The sequence below is a fragment of the Drosophila eugracilis genome, unplaced genomic scaffold, assembly GCF_018153835.1.
Source record: "Drosophila eugracilis isolate 14026-0451.02 unplaced genomic scaffold, ASM1815383v1 contig_1765, whole genome shotgun sequence".
Classification (NCBI taxonomy): domain Eukaryota; kingdom Metazoa; phylum Arthropoda; class Insecta; order Diptera; family Drosophilidae; genus Drosophila; species Drosophila eugracilis.
Window position 1 is genome coordinate 6560136 of NW_024572605.1, and position 26113 is coordinate 6586248.

Here is a 26113-nt window from a genome sequence, read left to right on the forward strand (position 1 = left end):
TCTGTTAGTGCCTTTTAAAGTGCATTCCTACATGAAATGAATTTTTGGCCAACTGCCTGGCAGGCGGTTTTAATGCGGTTAAGTGACCTGACCCAGACACTTCTGCTGCTCTGGCATATTTTGACAGCAAATTAACCGACAAACATGAATACAAATGGCAAATGCGAATGTGAATGCAATTTAGCGTTGGTTTAATTATTTTTGCATTGCATTGTGAAATTGGCCATGGGCCTAATTGAATGTAATTCTCAATGGATTTTTAGCTCTAATAAAAAGTTAATCCATATATATGGATTTTCATGCTAATGATGCCATAACCTTTAACTAGTGCCTTTCAACACTTTTTTTTACTGTCGAATGAAGATTGACATGCGAGGCGTCCATTTCGCTGTGGCATTTCCCTTGGGAGAAAGGTAGTCCAATCAGGCTGGAAACTCACCTCCTCGCACCATGTCAATCAGCAAATAACAATCTGACAAATGCAAATACCAGAAATTCAAATTGTATGCGATATAAATAATTCACATTCAGTGGAGAGCCAAAGAGGTTCTTTATATACTGAAAAATATATGTGAAAAGTTTGGTTTTCGTTGGCAGATTTCCACTGATTTTTCCGCTAGCTGTTACAATTTAAATTTTAATTAAATGATAAAATGGCAAAGAGAACAATCGTAACTTTAGCTGCGGGATTTCGTTCTCGTTCTCTTGCTTTTGGTTTTTTACCCGTTAAGTCGGGCATAAAGGCTGCGCGTAAGTTGAGAACTTAAACCCCTTCCGAGGCTTACGACAGTTCACGTGACGCATACGTCCTGTGGCCCTCCCCTCAGCATATCGTTTGTATGTATCCTTTGTGGGGATTGTGTCACCTTACACATTGTTTTTCTTTAGCCCAATTTTCGTCCACTGACGTCAATCGATTGATTTTGGAGTGTGTTTGTCTCCATTTCGATCCATTCTATCACTAATTGCACTTGACCAACAGTCAGACACGCCCGACTCATCATCAATACCATCAATCGTATCATACACATTTATTATGCATTAATTAATTGTCCAAAACTCCCAGGTATTGGGGCCAGAATTCAGTTGAGGTCAAGGTTGAAATTCCCTATCCAGGCTACATATGTCGACTTTATCCTTGGTTCCCACACTCAATCTGGCCAACGGACATGTCGGCATTAACTGTCATAACCTCTTGGCTGGGGACCCTTCTGGTCGGCATCATAAATGCCCGGCATATCGTCACATATGTCATTTGTGCCCCCCTTTTATGACTGAGTTTTTATTGTCATTGATGATGCCTTCCAGATAGTCAAAGCCGGCGGAATGATGCAAGTTACCTTGAACTCACGTTTAAATCGTTTATTCAAGTCATTAGACAGTGCAATTATAGGGTTACAAATGAGTGAGTAAACATCAAAAAAGGTTTGGGATACTTCATTAAATGTAATAAGATTATGTGGTTAAGAGAATGGTTTCGTGTTACCAACTTTGTATGTGGGTTAAGTTTTAGCTCAAGTAAATCTTCTTTCTACTTCTTCCTTTTCAAATACCCCAAACTTACTTCAGCTGCAAAAACACAACAAGCTAAGGTTAAACCCACGATTAATATTTGCCAATTGCCTCTGTAATCCGGCAAGTTCATGGCCTTAAAACCGGTTGTAAAGGGCAACTGAGTATACCTTGTCGAAGACTTCATTTCCATAATCGCCTCGTCAAGCCAATGCTGTGAAAGTCCTGTACTCCAAGCCTGAAATGTAAACTCCCGCAGAGCCAAGGCATATACAGAATTCTGTTCCAGAACAGCGGAGTGTGTAAGTCCACTGACCATATCCAATTCTGGTGCCCTACACAAGGCCTTGCGACGGGAATGCCTTTGGATCATCGTCGATGGATCCTTTTTATAGGTGAAAGTATGATAAGCATAGCTGGTATTCAAGGAGGTAATCATATTCATTTGCTCTTGACTTTTAACAATCCAAATATTTGGTAAAAACGTTTTAAAAAACTCCGGCTCCATCTGACGTTTGATAAGCATGTAGTTGAGGCGGTTAAAAACCACGGTAATGTTACTTTTCCGTAACTCTCGAAAGTTCATGGAGTGTCGGTATTGCGGACTCATAGTCAGGAGAGTGCTAGTCTGAGCAGCCAAAATGGAGGCCCACAGCAAGCCTGTAAAGCTCATAACTACAGTTAACTGTCCCAGAACGGATCTAAGTCTATTTCCCTTGGGAATCGACATGGAAAGAATGCAGGCCAGTACCCGCAGGTTGAAAATCACATTTAGAACCTTAAAACGGCTTGGATTTCTTTTGATTCGGTCGCATAAGATTCCAAATAGAACATCTATAATGCTCATTAAGATGTAAGATAGAATCATTGTTATGACCGTTGTAAGTCCGTAGACTAGATACAACCGTTCATAAACCGTCATTTCCTCGCCACAAGGCACTAAGATGGACAAGGTGGTAATGCCCAGAAAGGAATCTTTTCTGCTCTCGTTTGGATGCCTCATATTGACCAAATGTGCTGTCAACGGCAGATCTATCTCTCCTTTAATTGTCTTTTCAATAATATCCACTTGGGATACACTTTCGTTTATGGGCATCTTCATTTCCAATGTGATATTGTAGGTTTTCGCAAAACTTGTAATGATTTTATGCATATAGCCACCATGTCTTTTTTGACCAGTTTTTGGATCTATCAAGAAGAAACTTCGGGGTGGCACCAGGTCGGGTATTGTCACAGCTGTTTTGCCCATAAAATTACGCCAGAGAACGGGGAAAAGTTCTCTTTCTTCTTTGGGTTGCTCAATAACATTGATTCTTGGCTGGGAAAATGGATAAAATCGTGAAATTTGCAAACTCTTTTCGATTATTAAAAGATTAAGAAATTTGTGCTTATCTGCGTGATTTGCAATTCTCGAGCGGAACTTCTTAGAAGGATTCAGCTCTATCCAAATCATAATTCTAGCCTCTCTCATATGATTAAAGTTGGCAGCCAGTGAGGAAAGTAGCACTATATCCTCTTGAGTTTCCATGTTTGAGTTTCATCTAGACGCATTATAGGCCAGGGCAAAGGATAAAGCCCTTGAAGAATATCCCTCCTCTGGACTTTCCTTTGCATTACCAGAAGAGTTGAAATCGATCTTTCTTTGTCCACAGCTTCTAGAAAATCCTTCAGGAATAGACTTTCTTTCATAGAGAACGCCATTCCACTGACTATAAACCAAATTATTATTTTTAACTCCCTCATGTCTTTAGGATTTTTGGTTTTCGACTGGAATAGCTAGCAAGCATTGGGTTTGCTTTTAAATTCATATCCTTATATCTTGAAGCTAATAGAGTTTACATCTACACCCATCTAAAGTGCTCTGAAAGCCCATAATCAAACCAAGCGTTACGTATACGTAATATCTGAGATCTTATAAGAAAATTAATACTTTGGTACGCCCTCATGCCCTACTGACATCACTAACTGATCATCCCTATAAAAATATATTTAGTGACTTCTTTTGCTCCTTTTTTTGATTTAAAATAATCCAGATTTTTGTTGTTTTTTTTATGCATTTATTAAGATTATTAAGCAATAGTTGGGAATAGTTTATGTTCTTCTAATCGTGTTTACATTTATTATAATTATTTGTAAGAATATTTTACATTAATAAATAGGTGACATACTGACATTTACTTTCCCTATTTCTCAAATTTTCATATTTAAGGAAAATGTTAAAGGCATTTTAGTTAATTTATAGTTTTAATGTTGCAACTTTGCTAGCTTTGTTAAGTTGTTTTTAATAAACTTTTTCTAAAAGCGTTTCAACTAGTATAGTCGTGTAAATGGGTTTATTATCTACTTTCTTTCTTAGATAACCACAATCCTCATCCCTCCTCTTACCCTTCCCACCAGTAGCTCTACGATGAAGACACAAATAGCTAGAGTAAAACCCCCTACGAGTACTTGCCAACAGGCCTTATAATCCTGTAGATTCAGGGCTTCATAACCACTCACAATGGGTAATTTATCATAACTGATATTGCTAAATGTATACATGAAATCGCGCATAGCTTCACCGAACCAGTAATTGAACAACCCGGTAGCCCAAACCCAATCTGTGTAATCCTGCAAGGCCAAAGCATAAATTGAGTTCTGTTCTAGGACAGCGGAATAGGCCAAACCACTGACCAGATCCAATTTTCGAGACCTACACAGAACCTTTCGTTTAGAGTGGCTTTGCAGCATCGTAAAAGGATCCTGTTGGTATGCATATGTCTGATAGGCAAAGCTCGTATTCAAGTCAGTTATCATCTTCATTTGTTCCAGGCTTCTCACAATCCAGATATTCGGCATAAACTTTTGCAGAAACTCTGGATCCATCTCCAATTTGATGGTGTCGTAATTGAGACGATTGAATACAACGGTTATGTTACTTTCCCTTAACTCTTCAAAGGTCCTAATATGTTGGTATTGGGGACTCATGGTAAGCAGAGTACTGATTTGGGCTCCAACAATGCAGGATAACATTAAGCCCGCGAAACTCATTACTATGGTAAACTGACCGACTACAGATCGAAGGCGATTACCCAAAGGTATCGACATGTTGAGAATACAACGAAGAACACGAAGATTCAGTAACATATTCAGGTATCCAAAACGATTTGAATGTCGTTTGACTCGATTGCTTAGTATTCGAAGTAGAACATCCATGATGCTCAACAGAATGTAGGATCCTAACAGAAATATAGTCGATGCAAATCCATAGGCTACTAAGAATCCTTCCAGCATTGACAACTCTTTGCCGCAAGGCACTGCAATCGTAAGGGCTGTCATCCCCAACAGAGGTTGTATTCTGCTACCATTTGGATGTCTAAAGTTTATCAACTGCCCGGTCATTGGCAGATCTATCTCATCGCTAATTGTCCTCTCAATGATTTCTTCTTGGGTCACCGATTTATTCAAGAAATCTTGTAGTTTCAACGTAATATTGCGCCTTTGTGCAAAATTGTCAAACATTTTATAAACTAAGCCAGATCTTTTCTCTCGACCTGTTTTAGAATCTTTCGCGTAGAAACTTCGTGGTGGGACTAAGTCGGGCAATGTCAGAGCTAATTTTCCCTTAAAGTTGTGCCAAAGAACGGGAAATATTTTCTTTTCTTCAAGAAGATTTTCAATCACTTCGAACTTTGGCTGAGGAAATGGATAAAAACGTCGAGTGGTTAGTGTCTTTTCTATTACCAAGAGATTTAAGAACTTATGCTTATCTGCCTGACTTGCAATGTCCGCGAGGAACTTCTTAGAGGGATTAAGATCCAACCAAATCACTATCCTGGCTTCTCTCATATGATTGAAGTTGGCTGCCAGTGCGGAGAGTAGCAATATATCATCTTGGGAACCCATATAGACCAAGGCCAAGAACTCCTTGTTGTAATGGTCAACCAACTCAATTTTCTGAGTTCCATCTAGACGTATGATAGGCCAGGATATGGGATAAAGTCCTTGCAGAATATCCTTCCCCTGAACTTCACTTTGCATTAGAAGAAGAGATGATATAGATCGTTCCTTTTCCACTGCATTCAAGAAATCTTTAAAGAATTTAAGATGTTCCAAAGAGTAAGCCATTCCACTGGCCAGAAACAAAATTAAAAGTTGAACTTCCCTCATTTCTTATGGCGCTTTGAAACTCAACTGATGCTTTTGCCAGAGGTTTGTTTCACTTTTAAATTCATATTTGTATACGCCTCCACACTAATGTCATTTAAATCTAAGCCCCATCTAAAGTGCTCTGCAAACCGGCAATCAGGCAAAGGCTAAGCATTACGTATACGCAACGTAATCCGCGAACTGCGTTTTCATATTAAAATTAGCATGAATATTAAATTCAAATTACTTTTACGCCGCGGCAACCACCAGGTTTGTACATATTTAATTAAAGCCAGAGCCCATTGTACCCCCCGCCCCCCAAAAACTTTCGAAACACACACACACACACATGTTTATACAGATATGTCCTGCCATACGGTTAGTGCCTTTATTCCGGTTTTGGTTACTTTCCCCATAAAACCCACTCGAGCTGAAGCCCCTCAACGACATAATTTACAAAGCGCTTTGGCAGCTGTCTGCCGCTGTCTTCAGGCTCCTCCGATTCCAGGCTACCAGCTTCCTAGCTCCTGTCTTCTGGCTCCTGGCTCCTGGCTCTTCTGTCGCCTTACCGACACTTCCGGCTGCTCCTGCCCTTGCTCCTGTACCTCCTCCTCGACCTCTTATCGTTGTCAGTGTCAGTTTGTGTTTGTTAAAGGATGGAGAGAGGAGCAGCGAATGGCAGCCGGAGGAAGTGGAGCATTTCAAGCGCATTTAATGCGCATAATGTCAAATGCAACAAAGCAACAAACAGAAACAACAAACCTCAGTACAAAACCGCAAAAGAGTGGGTAAAGGGTAGGAATCCAAAAGGGGTTAAGGGTATCAGCTCTCAGTTTGGGTTTTGGTTTTTCTCTTACTTTTTGGCTAAAAGGTCACAAGCACGCAATATTTTTAAACAAGCTTATCTTGATATGAATTCCTTTTATCTAATTATAAGTTTTAAGCCAAAACTAGTTAGCAGGGCAATTAGGAAGTGTTGTGTTTGGTAGAAATTTAAAGGCAAAGGTTTAAGCTGAAGTTCATTGTTTGTTTGCCAAGCAATTATAGAAGTTAAATTGGGAGTATTGTTAGGGAATTATATCTTTATCATAGATAGACAAACCTATGTTGGTCGTTTAGCAACATTTTAAAGATTATCGAACTTGTTTAAGCATTTAAGTTCCTTTCCCCATAGAAACCACTTTATTTTTATTTCACCATTCGAAAACGTTCCCCATCACTTTGAAGATTCCTGAATGCGCGACCAAGCCCAGATAAATAAATAAAAAACCAAACTACTTTGGTGTGTGTTTAGAGGGTACCTAGAGATAAACTTTTATTGATATAAAAAATTACCCACGTAGAGCAAACAAACTGGAAGGGAAAGCAAGAATTGGTAAGGACAACAGTTCCATTCCGTTTTATCCAAATGCGAAAGGCGGATACGGATACGGATGTGGATGTGGATTCCACTTTCGATTGCACACTTGAGTCGACAGCGGATATACTGGAATGTAACGATGTTCCGACCAACGTACCTTTGGCATTTCTCCGGGCCCAATGTTGGTTATAGTATTATGGTGTATATAGGGGTTATAGGGGTATGTGGTGTATGGTGTTTATGATTTCGTATTGTGTCTGAAGATTTTTATTAAGGCTCCGCTATTACTTTTTGCTGGCCGTGAACGAGGCCCAAAGGACAAACATGGATTGCGCGAGCGCGGCATTGGCAATAAATTCACGGCGAAAACTTTCGGCAACTTGGGTTTGTCCTCAGGTGGATGCCCCACGATAAATTATGGCCCACGGGTCAACTGGCTGGTCACAGCCTCATTTATTTATGCACATAGATTTCTGTAGACAGCGAAACAAATTCTCATGGAATTTTCCTTACTTTTCTTTCTTTTTTTTTATAGCCACTTGTATTAAATTAAATATTTAACTTGAACTTGGTGATTTATTATATTCGTCTTATTGATTATTGTGAATTTATGAGGCCATGTGGAAAATAACACAGCTAGTTAGTTTGACTAAGATTTATGGCAGAGTTTTTTTTTGTCGATTTAATTAGAACTATTTACTAAATCTCTATGACTAACAAAATTTAGAACTGCCCATACAGGCAGATGCAATTTTAATTAGTACTCCGGCGATTTCCGTTACTTGGAAAATCTTGCTTTTAAGGGAAATGTCATCGACACGACACGAACTTTTGAACGAAACTCACGAACGCACTCACGAACACTCGCTCTCTTGCTCGCACTTGCGACTTGGTTAGCGAGGGGAAAACTCTAAAGAAAACTCTGGCTTCGTCGGCGAGCGTTCGAGGGAAATCACATGTTTCATGTGCAAAGTATAAAAACAAACTGAACACCGAATGCGGAAAGCCGACAAGGCCGACCGACTAACATACATTTTTTCCCATTTCCGATCTCTTTAACATGCTGCTGTTACAGCCATAGAAATTTCTCAGCTAGAGAAAAGCTCAAAGCTTCACTGTTAAGTTAGATAACAGAGCAACCCGCAATTGGGCCATGTTAAGTTAGGTTTTGGTATTCTTTTTTTGTTTTATTTTCTAGCCAAATTCCCACACATAACTCGCACTTGTCGGGGGAAATGGAATTAGAAATAGAAATAGAAATAAAGATAGACAGCCGTGCAACCTCAGAGTGCAATTAACGCTTGTTTATGGCTAACACAGTGTCAGTTCACTGCGATTCGTCACCCAACTCAGTTGGAGATTCGAGTTTCAGCTTTTGTGGCTCACCACAAATCACTTATGGAGCTATAATTAAATTCACGCCCGGCAGCAACAGGTGAGTGGCAACCGCAATGAGCTTGTGGCGCCTCAAACTGAGCATTAAGCCGCAGAAAAGCAAATAACAAGCCATAAATGCCAAGAGCTCAGAAGGGGCTAATATTATTTGCAAATATTTAAATCTCTTCTAAAAACATTTTGAAAAATACTAAAAAGTTTATTACCTATTTATGTCAAGTTAATAACTTAAGGTACTTAAACTGATTAGTAATTCCCTCCAATTAAATCAAAAACAAAGGAATCTCCGTCTCAACTACATCTTTCTCTCAATGCTAAACTGAGAAAACATCTTGTCCAAAATAGTTCCTTAAATGTTACTATTTATCCATCACTTCACCTGTACTACCTACCCGCTGACACTAAATCATATTTAGGTAAGTGATATTAAGGAATGCGGAAAAAAACAAATAGATATTTGGTTCTTAGCCCCAGCTGAGCCAATAAATCAATTCCAACCAAAGTCAGGCAAACACACAAGACGTTCAATGTTGGCCCAGGCATTCCTTAGCCTGAATTTCATTACGAATGCCAGACACAGGGGCACGCAGCTGGATGGCCACTCAAGCCAAACAGTTGGCCGGAACGAAAGGATCCCAAGGAGGCCCAAAGAGACCAAAGGACAGCGGGACAGGGACATTCAAGTAGCCAGAATGGGACAACAAAACATGGCAGCTGCCTCCAGTCAAGTCAAGTGGAAAGTGGTTCTGGTGACAGGGGGCAAAAGTGTGTTAACATACTAATATTCACTTTGCATCTTAATCGTAGTTGTCCTGGCCAAAGGATGTTATTCAATGAGAGGAATGAGATGAATGCCATGGCTGAGTGTTCGCACGGCCAATTTCAATTGCTGTCTGTAGTTGATATAATCATCATTATGCGGACATATTTATGTACAGGTAATTTATCGAGCAATTTAACTGCTATGAATAATAATCAGGAAGGAAGAAAATATCCTTAATTGGTAAGTCAATCTTTGGTAAATTTTACCTTTATCAATATCAATTAGGTGTTATAACTTATTTGTTGTCAATGATGGATGAGGTGCTAGTTAAGAAATAAAAAATAAACCTTTGGATTTTAGACTATTAAATTCTATAACATTCACCAAAGCGCCATCTGTTGTTCCTTTAGGGAATGTAAAAGTCTCCAAAATAAGCTTTGTAAAACTAAACTCAATGAAAGCTATATCCATTAAAAGAAGAGCACTGGCAGTATCCTTTGACTAAGAAAGGATTTGTAATGGAAGCTCTTTTTATCTCTCATTTTATGCACAGCTTTCCCTCTCTGATTTTCACTTTTTCTCCATCCCTTTCTATACATTTTGCCTCTCTGTCCTTTAAGCTTGTACTGCGAATAACAAGCTGAAAGCATAAGCAGCACGAACACGTGGTAGAAACCAAAGGAAGAGAAACTTTCATCACATTGTTCAAGAGAGTGAAAGAATTAAAAGAGAGAGAAAATGAGAGGAGGTGGAATAAGAAGGGAAAGGGAAAATCAAAGGAAAACATGTGCGACTCATCGCCAACTTCCAGGAGCGGACATTCCTTAGGCACAAATCGCATTCATGGTAACTGACATTTTCGCTGGCCTTTTGCCTGGCCCTTTTTTCTACCATTTTCCTGACCTACTCGTCCCCAGGTTGACCTCCGTTGGCCTTCACTGGTGCTGCATTTGCAACTGCCCGCTTGCCTAATTGGCAATTTCAGTGAAAGCAAATTGTTGTGGCCGTTAATGTTGCTACGCTTCTTTCTTTCTTTCCTTTGGCTTCCTGTTGATTTCTAGATTAATGAATTTAACACACGCACGGGTCTAAATGTGGAAATTTAATTTGGAAAAATCTAGGCGATGCTTAAACTTCCCATTAATATAAAGACTTGTTGCATCAATTTTTTAATGAAACCTTATGACGCAACCCGGGCGTATACGTAATGTGCGCAATGACGCCCGCCGGAAAGTATGCTACAAAGCACTTTAACCATCTAAGGAACATTTCTACTGAATGGTTTTATCCTTGTGGTTATGAATAGCGCGAATTGCGCTTAACCAGGAATCAAGATGTGAAGGGGTTTGCCGAAGGAATGTGCTTGGAAAATCCTATTAAGTTGTTGAGCAAGGCAACGCGCTCTCGATTTATTGAGTTTGCTTGCAGAGCAAACGCAATGCGAAAGTAGTTTTTTTTGTGAATTGCCAAGTTCATAAATCCAGGGCAAAGGAATTTGTCTGCTTATAATCTTATGAACTGCGAAATCGAGTATATTATTCATATTCGTCGCAAAATTCATCAGCAATAAAGTGGGTTAGCTTAGCACGTTCTATGGTCTTTAAGAGCGAAGAAAGTTAAACCTTTACTCTGGGTTAGTCTACTTTGGTGAAGTGATTGGAAGAGTGATTAAAGCCCATCACTACCAATAAATTCACTGCCATATCATACAGCTTTCCACAGAAAATCCCGCAAATTTCATGTGGAAAAACAAAATGCCAAAGGGACTGAAAGCCCACCAACTGAGTAGATAAAACCCGTTTGCTAATTGCCAACGAATCGTAACATATCAGACAGACATACAAAGATAACCCAGAATCTGCCACATACATCCAGATTGACACCATATATGCCATTCTGGCCATATGCTGGGTATCCAACTGGCACGTAAAACACAATTAGGAGGCACGCACACGAGGCAGGGCATAAACATAACATAAACAATGCGAAAACATTAGAAAATAACACACGACGCATGGCAGGCATACGCGAAATGCTCGCACAGGATGCGAGCGGGAAAAGATATATACACCTGCAGGGTGGCGGGTGACTCGTTCTTCCCCCATGATGATTTGCGGCATTTTTTTTTATGATTGTTTTATGACTGAGTTTGTGGTGAGGGGTAAAAATGAAAATGTGGCCGACAAAAGCAAAGACCACTCAACGGAATGCGAGAAGTCATTTGCAAATTTCACAAATTCCTTTGAGGAATTCGCCAAGAAATAACAAAACAAAGGTGTTCTTTCCCAGATAAAACATTATTAATAGGACGCTTGTCAGGTAGCAACTTCTTGTGCTTCTCACACAAAAACAAGCAGCCAAGTTTTTCACATGATAAAGTTCATTTTCCTCCTACACACACGCCAACAAACATATCTTATTACTTCTACTTACCGCAGTCAAAACGAGAAAATCTTACGTTAATTTAGACACTTTCACTCACCTGGAAAGAAGAAAGAAAGGAGAACAATTTATGTATTGTAAGCACAATGAATTTGATACTGAGAGAAAAAACTTATTAGTATGTAATTAACATAATTCATAAATATATTTGATTAAGGTTTAGATTTTAATGAGAATTTTTAAGTAAGTTAAAAACCCTGACAGATTTGTTAAAAGTTAGAAGGACCTGAATAAGAAACGAAGGTCATCCCAAAGCCGACAATGACTTGACTAACAAAGCCAGTAAACAATAACCATTTAAAATTTCATAAACATTTCTCTCAGTGCTTGCTAACCCTTAGTGGGTGTGGCTAGAAACTAAAGCTCTTAATGTTCTTCAATAGCTCTTGATATATGAGCTTGTGCTGGTGGCGTTTCAGTCTCGACTTTTATGGACCATTGTTGAAGGATATTCTTAGTTGTTGTTGTTGTGTAGAGGTAAAACGGTATGTGCTTATAGCAATAAAATGGCTTAAACGATACAAAAGAATCTTGGCCATAGTTGAGATCTCAGCCACGAAACACCGTTAAAGAGACATTAAACTCTATCTAACCAGCACTTCTACCCCATTTCACTTTAGCTCTGCGATAATCATTCATTTCAATTACTCCCTCTTAGACATTAAATAGGATAGAGACCATTGTGAGATTGAACTTAATTAATGGTTATAACTGGTCTTACCTTAGGGCATGCAGCAGGGTTTGACTTTACCGACAAGCCAATTGTCTGACACTCAGTCGTGTAATCACCAATCAAGATGAGGTGTCGATATGCTATACACACCAAAAAGAAAGAAGGACTGAGCATAATTGAGTTATTTACACTAATTGGCAAACACCGACGTAAATTGGCTGAGCTGCAGGCGAAAAGCCGCAAAAGTTTGCACACAGCTAACTCAGGGAGTCCCCTTGAATTGTTGGCCTGAATGAGTGGCTGCCTCATACCATTACCGGCACTCATATTTCATTCAAAAATTTCTGAGGCAAATTTCCGGCTGCCAACTACGTGCCACATCCTGCTGGCCAAACTTGAGCAGCATTGAATATCAAATAAATGTGGGCCACACAAAATTTAAGCAATTGTTGAATGAATTTCATTTATTAACCGAGATATAATCATCTTTAAGTCTGAAGTTGGAAAGTATCTTTATCTTTCTTTTCATTCATTACAAATTAGCACTCCAGAGAGAGCCTAACTCATTTCCACACCCATATCTAAATCCCATTATGGCTGAATTTCGAAGGGAAGGAGGGAGCAGACACAATAATCACAGCTAGCACTGGCTAACAGGATAATAAAAGTCAAAGTGCTAAAACTAAATTAAACCGACCTCGAGGCGGTCCTTCCAAGCATAAACGATTCTGCGTGGGTGTCAAAGTTGATTCAAGCGATTCTCAGACTTTATATATCTACGACTTTATATATATATATATATATTCAAGAGCGGACTTTAATGGCCATGGCACATGGTGTTCGAATTTAATTTGCGTATATTTGCGAGATTTATGGAAAACAATTATGCATAAATTATGTGCTTAGATGAAATGTGCAAACATGGAACAGCACGATTTAATGAGCTTAAATCTGTGATAATAAAAAATTCATTTGGCATTGAGCTTAAAGGGCACTTAGGAGAAGTAGAATAATATTTGTGTTTCACACCAATCTGTTTATAGAAATTAATTTGTTATTCCTAGGAAAATTAGATGTAATGCCAAAGATTATGTAATTGGTGTAGAAGAAAGACATCTTTTTTGAGCAAAATCTACCTAAAGATCTTTCTTGGACTGGCCAAATTATGATATACTTTCAATTTCTTGATTTATTTAACTTAAAAAATCTTTTAACTAATCAACTTAATCAACTTTTATCACACACACAGCCTAGTTATCACACTTAAAAACCATATCTCCCAAAATCAATGACTACATTGAATCGATTTTGCCTCCTTGATAGATAAGCTGTAATCAGATGGGGCTTATAACACTCCTTTCTGTGTCACGTAGCCATATAGCAAAACGCTCAGGGAATATTCCCCTTTGTCAGGCCTTAACCATCGCTAAAAGCAAATATTTATGTAGATTTCAACGCACGCAATCAGCCTAAGAATACAGAAAAAAACACATAAATTCGCCTGAAGGAAGGCCAAGCCAAAACAACACCAGCCACTGTCGACATAGCCACATGTCGCAAATTGCTTTTGAGCCTCTCGTTCTCGTTCACACAGAGAAAACATTAGAGACATATCAGTTTTGTTAAATACAAACTATAAATAAACTTAGTTGAGGGGTTAAGGTTTTACTTAAGAAACCATTTTCAAATTTAAGCATTATTTTAGAGGAAAAAAGATTAAAGATTATGCCTTTTTAAGACAATTTAAGAAGAATTATAGCTTATTCCTTAATCAAGATTACCTATTAACTCAGTGACTTAAGTAAACGTGTTGATTAGTAACCCTAGAATAAGTATCCTTAAGGAATATAGACGAAGGTTTCTGGAAGTTTAAAGATAGACATAGAACTTGCTTGATAAAAAACTGAAAAAATCAAAAATCTTTTAACCATATTCATGATTTATATTCATTTTTGTATAAAATGATATATTTTCCTTGGACTTTATTAAGTATTAAACGATGATCTGGCTAAAAGCAACAATTTTCATGATAAAATAAATCAACAAAGTTAAACAAACTTCGGCTAGCCGAATTCGCTTTCTTGTTTGTTTTTTTCTTTAAGCCTTAAGGCGATTTGAAGGCTTATATTCCCCAGTCTACGTGATTCCTCGACTTAAGACTATTTGTTGGATTATTTTCCCCAGTGTACCGAATGTGCTACCCAAGAGAGAGCACCGCAACTCTAAACCCCCAAAAGTCCAAACTCGAGACGTCACTCACCTTTCATCCAGACGCATACTGCTGCGACTGATGTCACTCCAAACGGACATGGAGCGCGGTCGCTGGAAAATGGACTTGGAGAAACGTCGGACCGCCGGGGCGGGGGGCAGCTGCTGCGGAGGATAGCCGGCCAGGTCGTTGAGGTCCTCGTTGAAGTTGACATTGCGCTGCAGGCGATGATTGTGGGTGGGCGATGCCATCGAGGGCATCGAATAGCTGCAGGTTTGATTATCGTCCGACATGCCCAAAGCGGTGTAGCTCACTTGAAGGTTCTGGCTCATTTCCTTCGGCACGGATGGCGATTTTCCGGATATGTTTACGATTCTTCTGACCTAGGTCTTATAGGTTTTGTTATTTTGAACAGGCCTACATTTTCACTTGAACATTTTATTTGCACTTTTTCACTTTCTTTAGCACAATCATATTTTTGTATCTTATAGATGCATCTGCACCGAATACAATCTGCAGACTGTGAAGGCTTGCTTATTGTCTATGCTCATGACATATCCGACACTTCATTAAGCACAATCAGCCCAAACAATTGACTGTCTCTTTCACTTGCTCTCTATCGTTCGATCCCGTCGCTCTCGTCTTTAGCCACATCGCTATTTTCTGGAACTAAGTGACATTGATAAATTGCTGACCCCAACGACCTTTCCTCTATCTCACAGCTAGTGTGAGCTGTTTGGTTAATTGACTGCAGCAGACATGCAGCACGCAAAAATTTGCAAAGTTTAAGGTTCAAATACCAAGACGATCAATCAGGCAGCTTTTCAATCAATCAAAATCCTTGAAAAATCTCTAAGAGTGATCTTTGAAATGTTTTTTTGTGGGGTTGGACCAGCGAAATATCAAAGTTTTCTTTTTTGGGTTTCTTTAAAGGTTTAAGATTTAAGTTTTAATGATGGGTAAAAATTATAATAAATAAGTTTAACCAAATGAATAAACTTTTCAACTTCTTTAAATAATTCCTGTTACTGAATGAAAATTCTTCTTGCTTTCATTCTACTTACTATCTGCAAATTTAGTAATTAATCAAATTTTTCATTTTGTTTTCCAAAACAAGTCAGTCAGCAGACCCTTTTCAAGCTCAAATGAGCTCGGGGCGTGGCGGGTAGCGTTTCTCATCAGCATAATGAAAAATAAATTTTACAAGGAGACACACCCACGCACAGCCCGAAAAACAGAAAGCTGCATTTTTGCCAGATGACGCGAACGAGAACGAATGAACGGAATTAAAATTTGTTTTTGCTCACTTTTTCATTTTGGGGACACTCCCTGGAAGGGTCGCAGCCGTTTTACTTTTACTGCAAAATTATGTTTACGCCCATTTTATGCTATATAAACAAACATTTTATTGTGCTCTTTTCGACTACTTGAGTTTTATGCTTTCTGTGGCCAGAAAAGTTGTTTAAAGTCTTTCTGGCCGAAAAGTGTTGTGTTGAAAAGCCCCCCCAAGGCCAATTTGCATGCTACACAATAACTTGGCCAACTAATTGCCACAATTAACCAATGTAAAGAGTGCTAAACTGAAGCCACGCCCACTTCCTCTAAAGCAAAAAAGAACAAACTTAAATGGTGCACGCAACTTGCTGGCCAAAAGTTTCACATAACTAAGACATTAAATGGCCTAGAGTCAAGCGATATCGAGGGGATAGGATTTTTTTCCTTGAAAGAAATATTTGTGCGACACTTGGCAAGGTCATGATTACAAATGTATTTTGTGTGTAGCATACTTTTTGGGTGCCAGCCAAAAACTAAAGGATAATAAAAACGTGGAAATTCCACTCCATCGATAAAAGGAAGTTATTTATGTTCAGAACTAGGAGAAATGAGTAAATCTAGGTTGAATAATTTATTTTGTAGCTGTGGTTTGTTCTTTTTATTAAGCAGGTAATAATTTTATTCTATGGATTTAGCTCCTTAAACAAAAAGTGCCTAAAAGTATGCTCTTATATATGTTTATTTTCCCTTTTATACCTTCCGTTAAATTTTTAAAGGATTGCAAATCACCAGAGCTCTATTTTGCCATCTCTGGTATTACAATTAATTCAAAAAACTAATACAAGCTATTTATAAAACATTTAAAAAGTCTGTCAAAGTCCCATTAAACAAACTTACTAAGCCCTAATTAAACCTAAATGCCCATCATCCTAACAGTTTGTGAAACCTGATATTCCAGCATACCAATATATATGCACATACATAATATATATCTGAAAATAGGCTTTGGCCTTTATTAACTGGCGCTGACCTCAGGAACAATTCCCTTGGTTGATATCCGGACGCACATGAGCAAAGTTGCCGCCTTATCAATTAATGAACTTTTTCACCCCGAACATCGGAAAACAGGGGGAAAAACGAGTCCGAGAAATGAGAAAGTAAAACATGTGACAATAGTTCCTTCCGTTTTATATCACCGCAGAGAACATTTATTGTTTGGGGCGAAAAAAAAAAAAGGAAATGTCTTTCAAAATGGCTGACAAACAGAACTTCTGTAAACATGCGGGAATTGTTAGTAAGAGGCTGTTTGGGTAGCGAGCACAATAAAAAATGTGTTAGCCTAGCATGTGTTGGCCCATAAATTAAATGGGGAAAACATACAAAAACAAAATAAAGCCCAGACATAAGCCCATATGATATATGTTTATACTATATGCCGACATCTGTGCAACCAACCAGTTAAAGTACAAAAATCCTTTAAAGCTGAGGTGTTACCTCTTTTCAAGTGCGGATTATCCTTAGTTGACATTCTCCCTAAGACGAGCTTGTGTGTGATCTTCTCGTTTACTGTAAACCATCAGCCCTATTTGCATGTGAAATAAATGTTTCCCCTCCTAGAAAAATGGTCAAAAGTTGTCAGCAGTATCTTACCCTCATCAGCTGTGCTTTGAACTCAATTTCTGTACAAAAGCATGACCTTTTTTGCCATTCAAATGGTTCAGGAAAGAGGGTCACATGGAAGTACAAAAGCATGGCAAGTCTATTACGTATTTATAGAATAATTTTTGATTTTGTAATAAAGACAGTTTGTTTTCATTGTTAAGTTTGGGAAACTAAGAAACTTATCTTACTTTTTTTTGGTTTTAAAAATAACTATTTCTTAAATCCGATTTAAAGAGTTTGATTTTCTTTGCTTTTATTCATTTCATAAACATCTTTCTTCTACCACATTTAGGAGTGATTTATTCTTTAGAGACACACATTTCACTATCCCAAAGCTTCTTTAATTTCTTTCATCATCCAGCTTTTCATCCATTTTCCTTAGATTGCAATTTATTTTGCTTTCTATCTCTACACTTTTCCCTAATTTTTTGGCTCACATCCATAGACCAGCTTTTTTTTTTCTTTTTTTTTCCATTTTCCTTTTTTTTTTTGGCGTTTTCCTCGGCCAAGTTGAAAATTGATTTGTGGCTGCAGAGAAAAGTTTAAACTTTTTGTGGTCGTGGAAATTGAATTTTTATTTCGACTTTGTCTTGCCGTCTTCTCTGTTTGCATCTCGATATGAGTGGAAAAGTTAGCCAGCAACCCCACACACATTCTAGCTGTTTTCACACCTGTCTTAAAAAAAAAAAATGCTTAAAATTAGCAAGTCAAACAAGTTTGTTCTTCGATTGGAAAAGATATTCTTTAGCAAAGACTTAACGGGTTTTTGAGGCAACCATTCGCATATTGATATGGCATATTCAAGGGAAAACTTTCTGGCCAGCATAAGGAGAAAGTTGTGAATGAACTTTCACAACTGGATGAGCATTTGTATACTCAAGTTGCTAACCAAAACTGACATTCAAGCTCATAGATAATTCAATTTCTTTAATCTTAAAGTAGAATCCAATTTTTCTAAGAAAATTCTTGCATAATAGGTATGTTAAGGGAAAACGGGAAGTTGAAATGGCTGCCAAAATCACTTAACTGCCAGCCGCACACAAAAACAAAATGTGAAAAATGTGTAGTGTGGAGTCGCCGAGAAAATATATCTCCACAATCTAACGGACAAATAATGTACAAACAAACGATGTCCCCTGCCGAGTGGGCGTGTGTCCAGATTGTGGATATTTATATATATATCTAAACATATAGTATGAGTTAATACAGCGTGATAAGTTGTCTGTGTAATACATTTAGCTCAAACAAACAACCAGAAATCGAGTCAGTCTGGCCACTCAAGCAATTTTTTGTCTTCCGCAACCGTCATCACTTATCAGATAAAAATAAGCATTAAGATTTTTTGCGGGGCGGCCACAACAAATGTCAACCGCAAATGCTTTGGGCAGAAGTTAAGGCAAAAGTTGAAATGTTTTCCCAGAAACAGATTGGATTATATGTTTTCTTGTTTGGGACAAGCTTTGCCTTCGGAATAATAAGTTAAACCAAGAAAAGGCATTTAAATATGTGAGCTGGATTAGGTTAAATAAAAGAGAAGAGGAAAAGCTAAATTTCTGAATCGGAAATATAGAAATTTAAATTTGAATTCAAAAGACTTGATTCCTGTTTATGTAAGCCTGATTAAAGCCATTATGAATATTAAATAAAAGTCTAAAAAATGCAAACCAAAACATAATTTCAAATTAACATAAGCTTCCATATCCCTTCTGACATTTTTGCAAAACTGACACTTTAAATGGCCAATAAAATTAGCAAGCTTATCGCCGATGTTTGTTTTACCAAAAAACAAGCACAAAGCACAAGTTTTCATTACATGGCTTAATGTCCGGCAATGCCAAAATGTCATCTAATGCCACAAAAACATCTACTGAACCCTGAACTTTGGCTCATTAGTCAATTATACGACGAGTGGGGAGCCTGACAATGTCATCCACTGAGGAATTGACAAAGTGCCAAGTGAATGAAAAAACCATCAATCTAAATGTTTGAAGGCCAAAGGAAAATTATCATCAGGATAACAAGTGGCCGCCGACCAACTTTAATTAATCCCAAAAGAAGAAAAACCTAGAAACTGGTTAAAATATAGGTAGAAAGGAAAACTAATACTTTGGCTATGGCCTAGCAAAGTTATTCATTTGGAATGCAGGGCAATGGCTGATTTGCACAGCTATATACATATATATTTCATACAATAACTATGCAAAAGTTCTATCCCAAAGATATTTCAACCTATCCGGCCTTTTGTTTTCTCCTTCTGGGGCGGCACAATTTGCAGTGTGGCATAACCGTAGATTAACTCGACCTTTTGCCAGCCTTTTGCCAAAGACCTTTCTCCACACCCCTTACACTGGGGCGTTAGACAGGGATTAGCCTAGCCTGTTACATCCCGTTTCCGTCGTGCCACGCCCCCTGGGAGGTTAACCAAAAGTCCCAGCCACGTAGCCACAAAAGTTTGTGCCGCATTCCCTTTCTCCTTGTTGGCCGTTTTTTTTTTTCCTGTGGTTTTTCTCAATTTTGTTAAGCTTTCACTTTTAGCTTTTTAAGGTATTTTGGCCCAGCTTACCCAGTCACTGAACTGAGTATCCTCTTTCAACCCCTCTCACATCTTTCTGTTCTTTTGATTATGGCCGCTGCAGCCTCAGGAAAATGAGTTAAGAAATTAAATGCAAAATATAACTCATACGCCATGTGTACGGCTTGCCTTTACGACCCTCACTTTTATAGCCTCCTCTTTCTTGGGTAAAGCCAATATGTGTTTGCGTTATTTTTTATGTTATTTTTATGTTCATTATTATTTTAGGTTTTGTGGCTTTTCGATTTGGTTACACTTTTGCCTTATTTTATTCGCCAAACGAAAATTCTGGATAATTTATGGCCGAAGCTGATTTTATTGTCAGCCACATAAATAAGTTTGAAAATGTATTATATTTTAATTTGATTATATTATTAGGCCAGGATGAATTCAAAGGAAAATAAATAGAAACCTGAGCTTGAAGGCTCCGTAAATCAGTGAATAAATCTTATTAAATTGTTTTCTTAATCGAACTTTCGGTTGGGAAACTAAACTTTATTTAAATGGTAACCCTATGCTTTGATAATTTATATTTATCACAAAAATTTACAATCCAACATTGCCTTTATTTACGTTTTATTTTAAATAAATCAAAGTAAAATAAGTTTAATTTCTTCTTAATTTTGTAAAATATTGAAAAAGTAAAAAGTCATCAGTTTATATTTAGTATTATTTTTAAAAGGAAGAATTATTTATTGTTTAATTTTATTAGTTTGTTTAGTTTTTAAACCCAGCAAGTTAAATTAAAAAAGTTTCTAAATACTTCTATTACTCCCCTGACCTTTGGCAACCTAATTAAACTTTGTTTTCAGGTTTTGCCATTTTACCAAAAAAACAAACCACAAAATTGGGGCCTCGCATCGCCGACTGGCTTAATGAAACTTAAAGTAAATATATAATAAACTTAATTGGTATGCAAATTTGTGCTGCTTGGCCAATTTCAACAAAATGGGTGTGAGGGCGGGCGTGGAGAAGTAACTGCATCGATGGCAGCGTGCGACGAAATGTGTCATAAAACCTAATTGAAAATTTCAGCCACGAACTGACAACAATCTCTGGTTGTGTTGGTATGACGGGCGTGGGCGTGGCAAGAAATATTGTTGGGTAAAAAAAAAAACAGATAAGCAAAATAAACTGCAGCATCCCATGTGCCGTTAGTATGAAGCAATTTGCAATGGCCAAAAACGAAATGTGTCAAGGCGAATCCAAGGCAGCAACAAACAACGGCCAAATACCTGCAGGGGCCTTTCACATAAGCAAACAAGACAGCATAGTTTTTCATGTAAAAATAAAAATGTTCACTTCAAAATAGTTCGCTGGGCGTTGGACACGTTAAAAACAGAGGAGAAACCAAAAAGAAAAGGCCAAGGGACAACGGGGCGGATCGATTTCGAACGTGAAGTTTCTTCAAACGCTGCGCACAAAAGTGTGCTACAAAGTTCTCGTTTTTCAGGCACGCACTCAAAGGAATTCTCCAACTTCTCGTTCAGTATTTTGCACATTTTTTCGACAGTTTTTCTCAAAATTAATTTCGCTTTTTATTTCACCATGTACTCATACATTATCATTACTTTCCCTTGAGCCCAAGGACACACAATAACTTGTCGTTGTTTTACTTTATATATATATATTATTTTTTTTTATCTTCATTTTTTTTTGTTGGCCTGACATTTTTTCGCTAATTAACACAACAAATCCGGCTGACACGTGGGCGGTGGCCTTGATGGACTGGCTCAACCAGCACAACCGCAAGCATGTTAATGCCGTTCAAATACACTTTGATTAATTCGCGAAGGTGACACAGTCGCACAGCACACACCATACCCGCCTATATTCAGCTTGATTCTAGGGATATATCTACATTATATCTACTATATCGTTCGGTCGTCGAAGCGTTCTGCATCCAACTGGCAGCACAAACGAACTGAGGCACTGCTACCAATCTTTTTGTAACTGGCTCCGCCAGCAGGCGTCCAAAGTCACGCACCACCAGGAGCAGTACCGAGCCCACCGAGTGTTCCTCTGTGTGTGTGCGTGCATTGGTTTCTTCTTGGTCCTTCGAGTTCATGCTCTTCATCACTGCTCTTTCACATGTCTGTCGCTCTTAAACAGTCGTGAATGCTGGACGCAGTTAACTAGAGTTGTCAACTGGTGGAATTTGCATAATAAATATTGACGTTGTTAAGTAAATCAAATGGTTTAGATGGAATATTCTTGTAAAGTTTCTGGTTTGGTGATTATTGGACTGATTAATTGGAGGTTATTTTCTTAGTTCAGCAATATATTATAATAGTGTTATTCGATTTTTAAGTTTCTTATCATTAACACAAATAAAAGGAAGGTTAAGGCATTAATACAACTAGAAACTAAACTGAAATCGTATAAAAAGGTCCCTCATTAATGGAATGACCACCAAAATAAGCCTAAGAACATAAATAATTAAATAAAATTTGTTTAAAATTAATTTTAAAATAAAAAAACAGAAGATTAGAGATCATTTTAAAGTTCTAAAGTTTATTATTTTACGTAGATAACTTATTTATATTAATTTAAATTAAATACTAAATATATCTTAACATAATCCTTGATTTTTATCAGTGCCATTGCCTTCTGAGGCCCTAACGCCTGGCCAAAACACGTGTTATATAACAAAAAAAAAAGAACCGTAAGAGCACTGCTCTCCGGCTGAAAGAGAGTTACTGGCTTGTGGTCCCGTAACCCAGTAGAAGGACAGCAACAAAACAGAATGGCCAACAAGAAATTTGGCGCCAAAGAGACATGCGGAAATGGAACACGGATATAGCCATTCCATTCCATTGCGTTGCGTGTAAACATTGAAGCTTTTCTGTGACGTCAGTTACGGCCTTATGACGTCAGATGAAAAAGGCAAAGCAAAAGTCTACACAAATGAGAGACAAAACGATAAAGCACCATCTATGGGAAAAGTTGGGAACCCCAGAAACCTGCGCTGTACAAAGTCTGTTGAGTTAGGAACTGTTAGTGATTTCCATTCAATATTCGTGGAAATCCCCCGCGGTGTTTTACACTATTTTTATATTTCGATCACGTTTCATCTAACCACATATAGTGGTTAAGTAAGCATAGAAAATTGAGATATTTAAACACTTCCAATCATACTAAAAAGAAAGGAAAGGCTAATATTAAGGTGAAGAGAAACCACCGAGCCTGTCATCAATTCATTTGGGAATTCAAAAACATCAAATAACAATAGGTTTGGCCCCCGCACTTTGGTACCGAGAATAATGGAAAACGTATTGATTTCCATAAGTGATTGATGAACCCGAATTCTATGCCGCCCATCCTACTAATATATAGATATATGTTCATACACATGTATAGACCAAGGTCTATGGACTAAAACAAAAGTGCAACTGACAGCGGTTGAGTGAATGGATGTGGGCGCTTCTGCTGGAATCCTTCATTCTATATGCAAATCCCCAAAACTTCAGCTGCAGCCAGTTAACTATTGAAAATGCATTAGAATCTGCTTAAATATTCAATATAAGCCAGCTTTAAAGCGGGTGAAAGGGATATGGTAGTTTAAACTATAGGCAAGCCCTATTAGGGCTTAAGAAGGGTTTGCTAGTTTTTGATTCTGTGATATATGCTTTGAAATGGGTTAAGATTTATTATAATAAGAAGAAGTTCTGTTACCTTAGTCTACATCTCTAAGTCTAAGTCTCTAAATCTTAATTAACCAAAAAATCTTTAAGAAAGAAGCTAATTTCCCAAAAATTCATATTTAAACCTTAACGCCTTTAATCAAAACTTGCAAATTATGCAAATTTTTCAATTGCTTTAGGGGTCATTGTAGAACATCAACTTAACCCCTTTGAACTAAATTGAATTTAACCCAATTCATATCTAAAATAGTTGGCATTATATGCTTTTAGGGGCTGTAAAAACCTTTCAAAGGGTTTGACAAAGTTCAAAGTTGTCCCTCTTTGCCTGACTCGATTACACATTCCGGTCAATATTTGCAGCCCAGCCCATTGATATGCCAAGGAGCAGGCCAAGAGAAGAAGAAACCTCAACAAACACTAGACCCAAGAATTAGTAAATGGACATCTTATGGGTTGCCTCCACTCCGCCACCATATGAGTATGCCTGTGTGCGATGGAAATTTGTTGTCAATTTCCGGCAATTTGTCGTTGGCAGCAAAAATCATTGTGTGATAAGGGCAAAAACGAAGATATGCCAGAGGAGTTGGAGGGAAAACGCACATCCTGTAATGGATCCGCAGAGCCTGGCAAAATGCAATCAACACAACATAATATAAAAGTAAATTAGAATGTTAAGATACGAAACGAAAAGGAACTTTGGTGGGTAACTTGCGCTCGTCGCTAAATTAGAGTCAAGTTGAGGGAGAAGAGGAAAACTGAACCAGGCCACTAGCTCTGATGGCCCAAATTGAGTGCTTTAGCCAACTCATGGCACCTACAACGATGGCAGCTCGCCCGCCTGTCAGGTTGCTCCAATTATGCCAGAGTTCAAGAGCTCTCTGATTGCTTAATCTTGCCGGAATGCATTAATGTGTCAGCCAAGTTAGCACGTACGCACTTATGTCCCTACATAGGCCTCACACTTCGCCCTCGCTCTTTGGTGCCAGCGTAATTAAAATGTCAAAACGAATTTACATGCCACATTCTTTGGCAATGCAAGATGTTCGTAACTAAAATATAAAAAGGAAAATAAGTAGAAGCCTATCATTTAGTTTGCGGTTCCCTTGACTGTCAGTCACAAGCCATTGGGAAAAAGAACAGAAAAATTCTTTTAGAGGAGATGAGAAAGAAAGCTGACCGGAAAGATAGCCAGCCAGGCAATGATGCAAAAATATTTCAACAGTTTTCTGTACAAATACAAAGCAAATGGAATGGAGATGGCTGGCTCAGACAAGACATCGCTCAGGAACAGGCCAAAAAGGAGCCAAAGGAATGTAAAAAACATAGCAAAACATTCTTGACAGGCAGCTGTATTCTAAGGACTACATTGATACCCTTTATAAGAGATTTTAGGAGGTATAAAGAATATCTTAACATGTTTTAAAGAATCTTTTCAAATTATTTACTTTCCAGCAGCTCGAATGTAAGCAAAGTACTTTTCCTTCACAAAACATTCTCATAAACAAATTCAATCTATTACCCACCACTTACCATTTGTCTTACTTTACAAATCACTTTATTAAAATTGAAAAGGAAAACCCAAAGCAAAAACCCACAAACAGATCATATCTAAGGCCAAAGTCTCTCCCACACTCAGCTCTGGAGCTCAGATATGACCCTGTTGATATGGGCAACCGAAATCACTTGGGACATTAATATAAATAAATTGGCACGCTGTGCCATAAAGAAATATAAAAAATATATGTCTAAAAAATCTATATAAATGTCAACAAAAAAATGTTTGTGATATTTATAGCCCCCTAAGAGTCATATACGAAATGAGAAACTTTAGACAGGCTGCAAAGATGAATTGCAATAGAAAGGCTTTCTCCACCTCTGGGGACTTCAGGCTGAGATTGCATTTCATTCAGATGTCAGGTTGTGCCTGTAACTTTCTCTTTCTGCTTTCTACTGTCTATTTAAATTTCACAAACATGCAAATTGCTATATATGTATATATTAGCAGATACATATTCGTATTCAGATCTGACACGATTTTCAAGGGGAAGCCTAACACGCATATATTTTTGCTTTTTGCTTTTCGAAAAAGAAAAACTTTAAGAGTAGGCAGCATTTTGAGAGGAGTGTATTTGTATTTACTTATTTATTAGCACGCAAAGTTTGGTGTAAATAAAAAATTAGTCAAAAGCGAGAACCAATACAAAGCGAATAATTTATGGCCAGAAAGTTTCTAAGCAAAAGTTGTAAGTTTTTCTCTTAAATCCTTTTCAGTTCATGGAAAGTAGTAAGTGCTTGGAGAATTTAATGAAATTTGTTCAAGACTTAAATAAGAGGCTTTAAGAATTACATGGAAATCATGATAGGGGCTACGTATCCTATTTTTATTATTTATTTTTCTGGTAATTAATATGGCATGCCCCTAATCACGCAGCCCCAAAGCTGGGAAATTCTATTATTATTTCTGAAACTGATTAATGA

At 37.9% G+C, this 26113-nt stretch overlaps 2 protein-coding genes across 6 annotated transcripts in view; both read right to left on the reverse strand.

The window, feature by feature from the left end:
- LOC108106474 (potassium channel subfamily T member 2) overlaps positions 1 to 26113 on the reverse strand; it is a 93737-nt gene that overhangs the window by 52792 nt on the left and 14832 nt on the right. Inside the window, exons 1-2 of one of the 5 annotated variants that reach the window (XM_017213550.2) lie at positions 21816 to 21883; positions 14534 to 15145 (exon numbers count right to left, since the gene is read on the reverse strand). The exons of 3 other annotated variants lie outside the window; for them this stretch is intronic. In XM_017213550.2, coding sequence (XP_017069039.1) covers positions 14534 to 14814 — 281 coding nt within the window. In that variant the 5' untranslated portion in view covers positions 14815 to 15145; positions 21816 to 21883. Of the gene's footprint in view, positions 1 to 14533; positions 15146 to 21815; positions 21884 to 26113 lie in introns of those variants that run through there. One more of the 5 variants, XM_017213547.2, reaches the window with a different exon arrangement.
- Positions 1566 to 5661, reverse strand: LOC108106216. The gene is made up of 3 exons (XM_017213141.2): positions 3898 to 5661; positions 1683 to 2830; positions 1566 to 1569 (listed from the first exon to the last, which is right to left on the reverse strand). Exons 1-3 carry the CDS (start codon positions 5659 to 5661, stop codon positions 1566 to 1568), a joined length of 2916 nt encoding a protein of 971 aa, XP_017068630.2.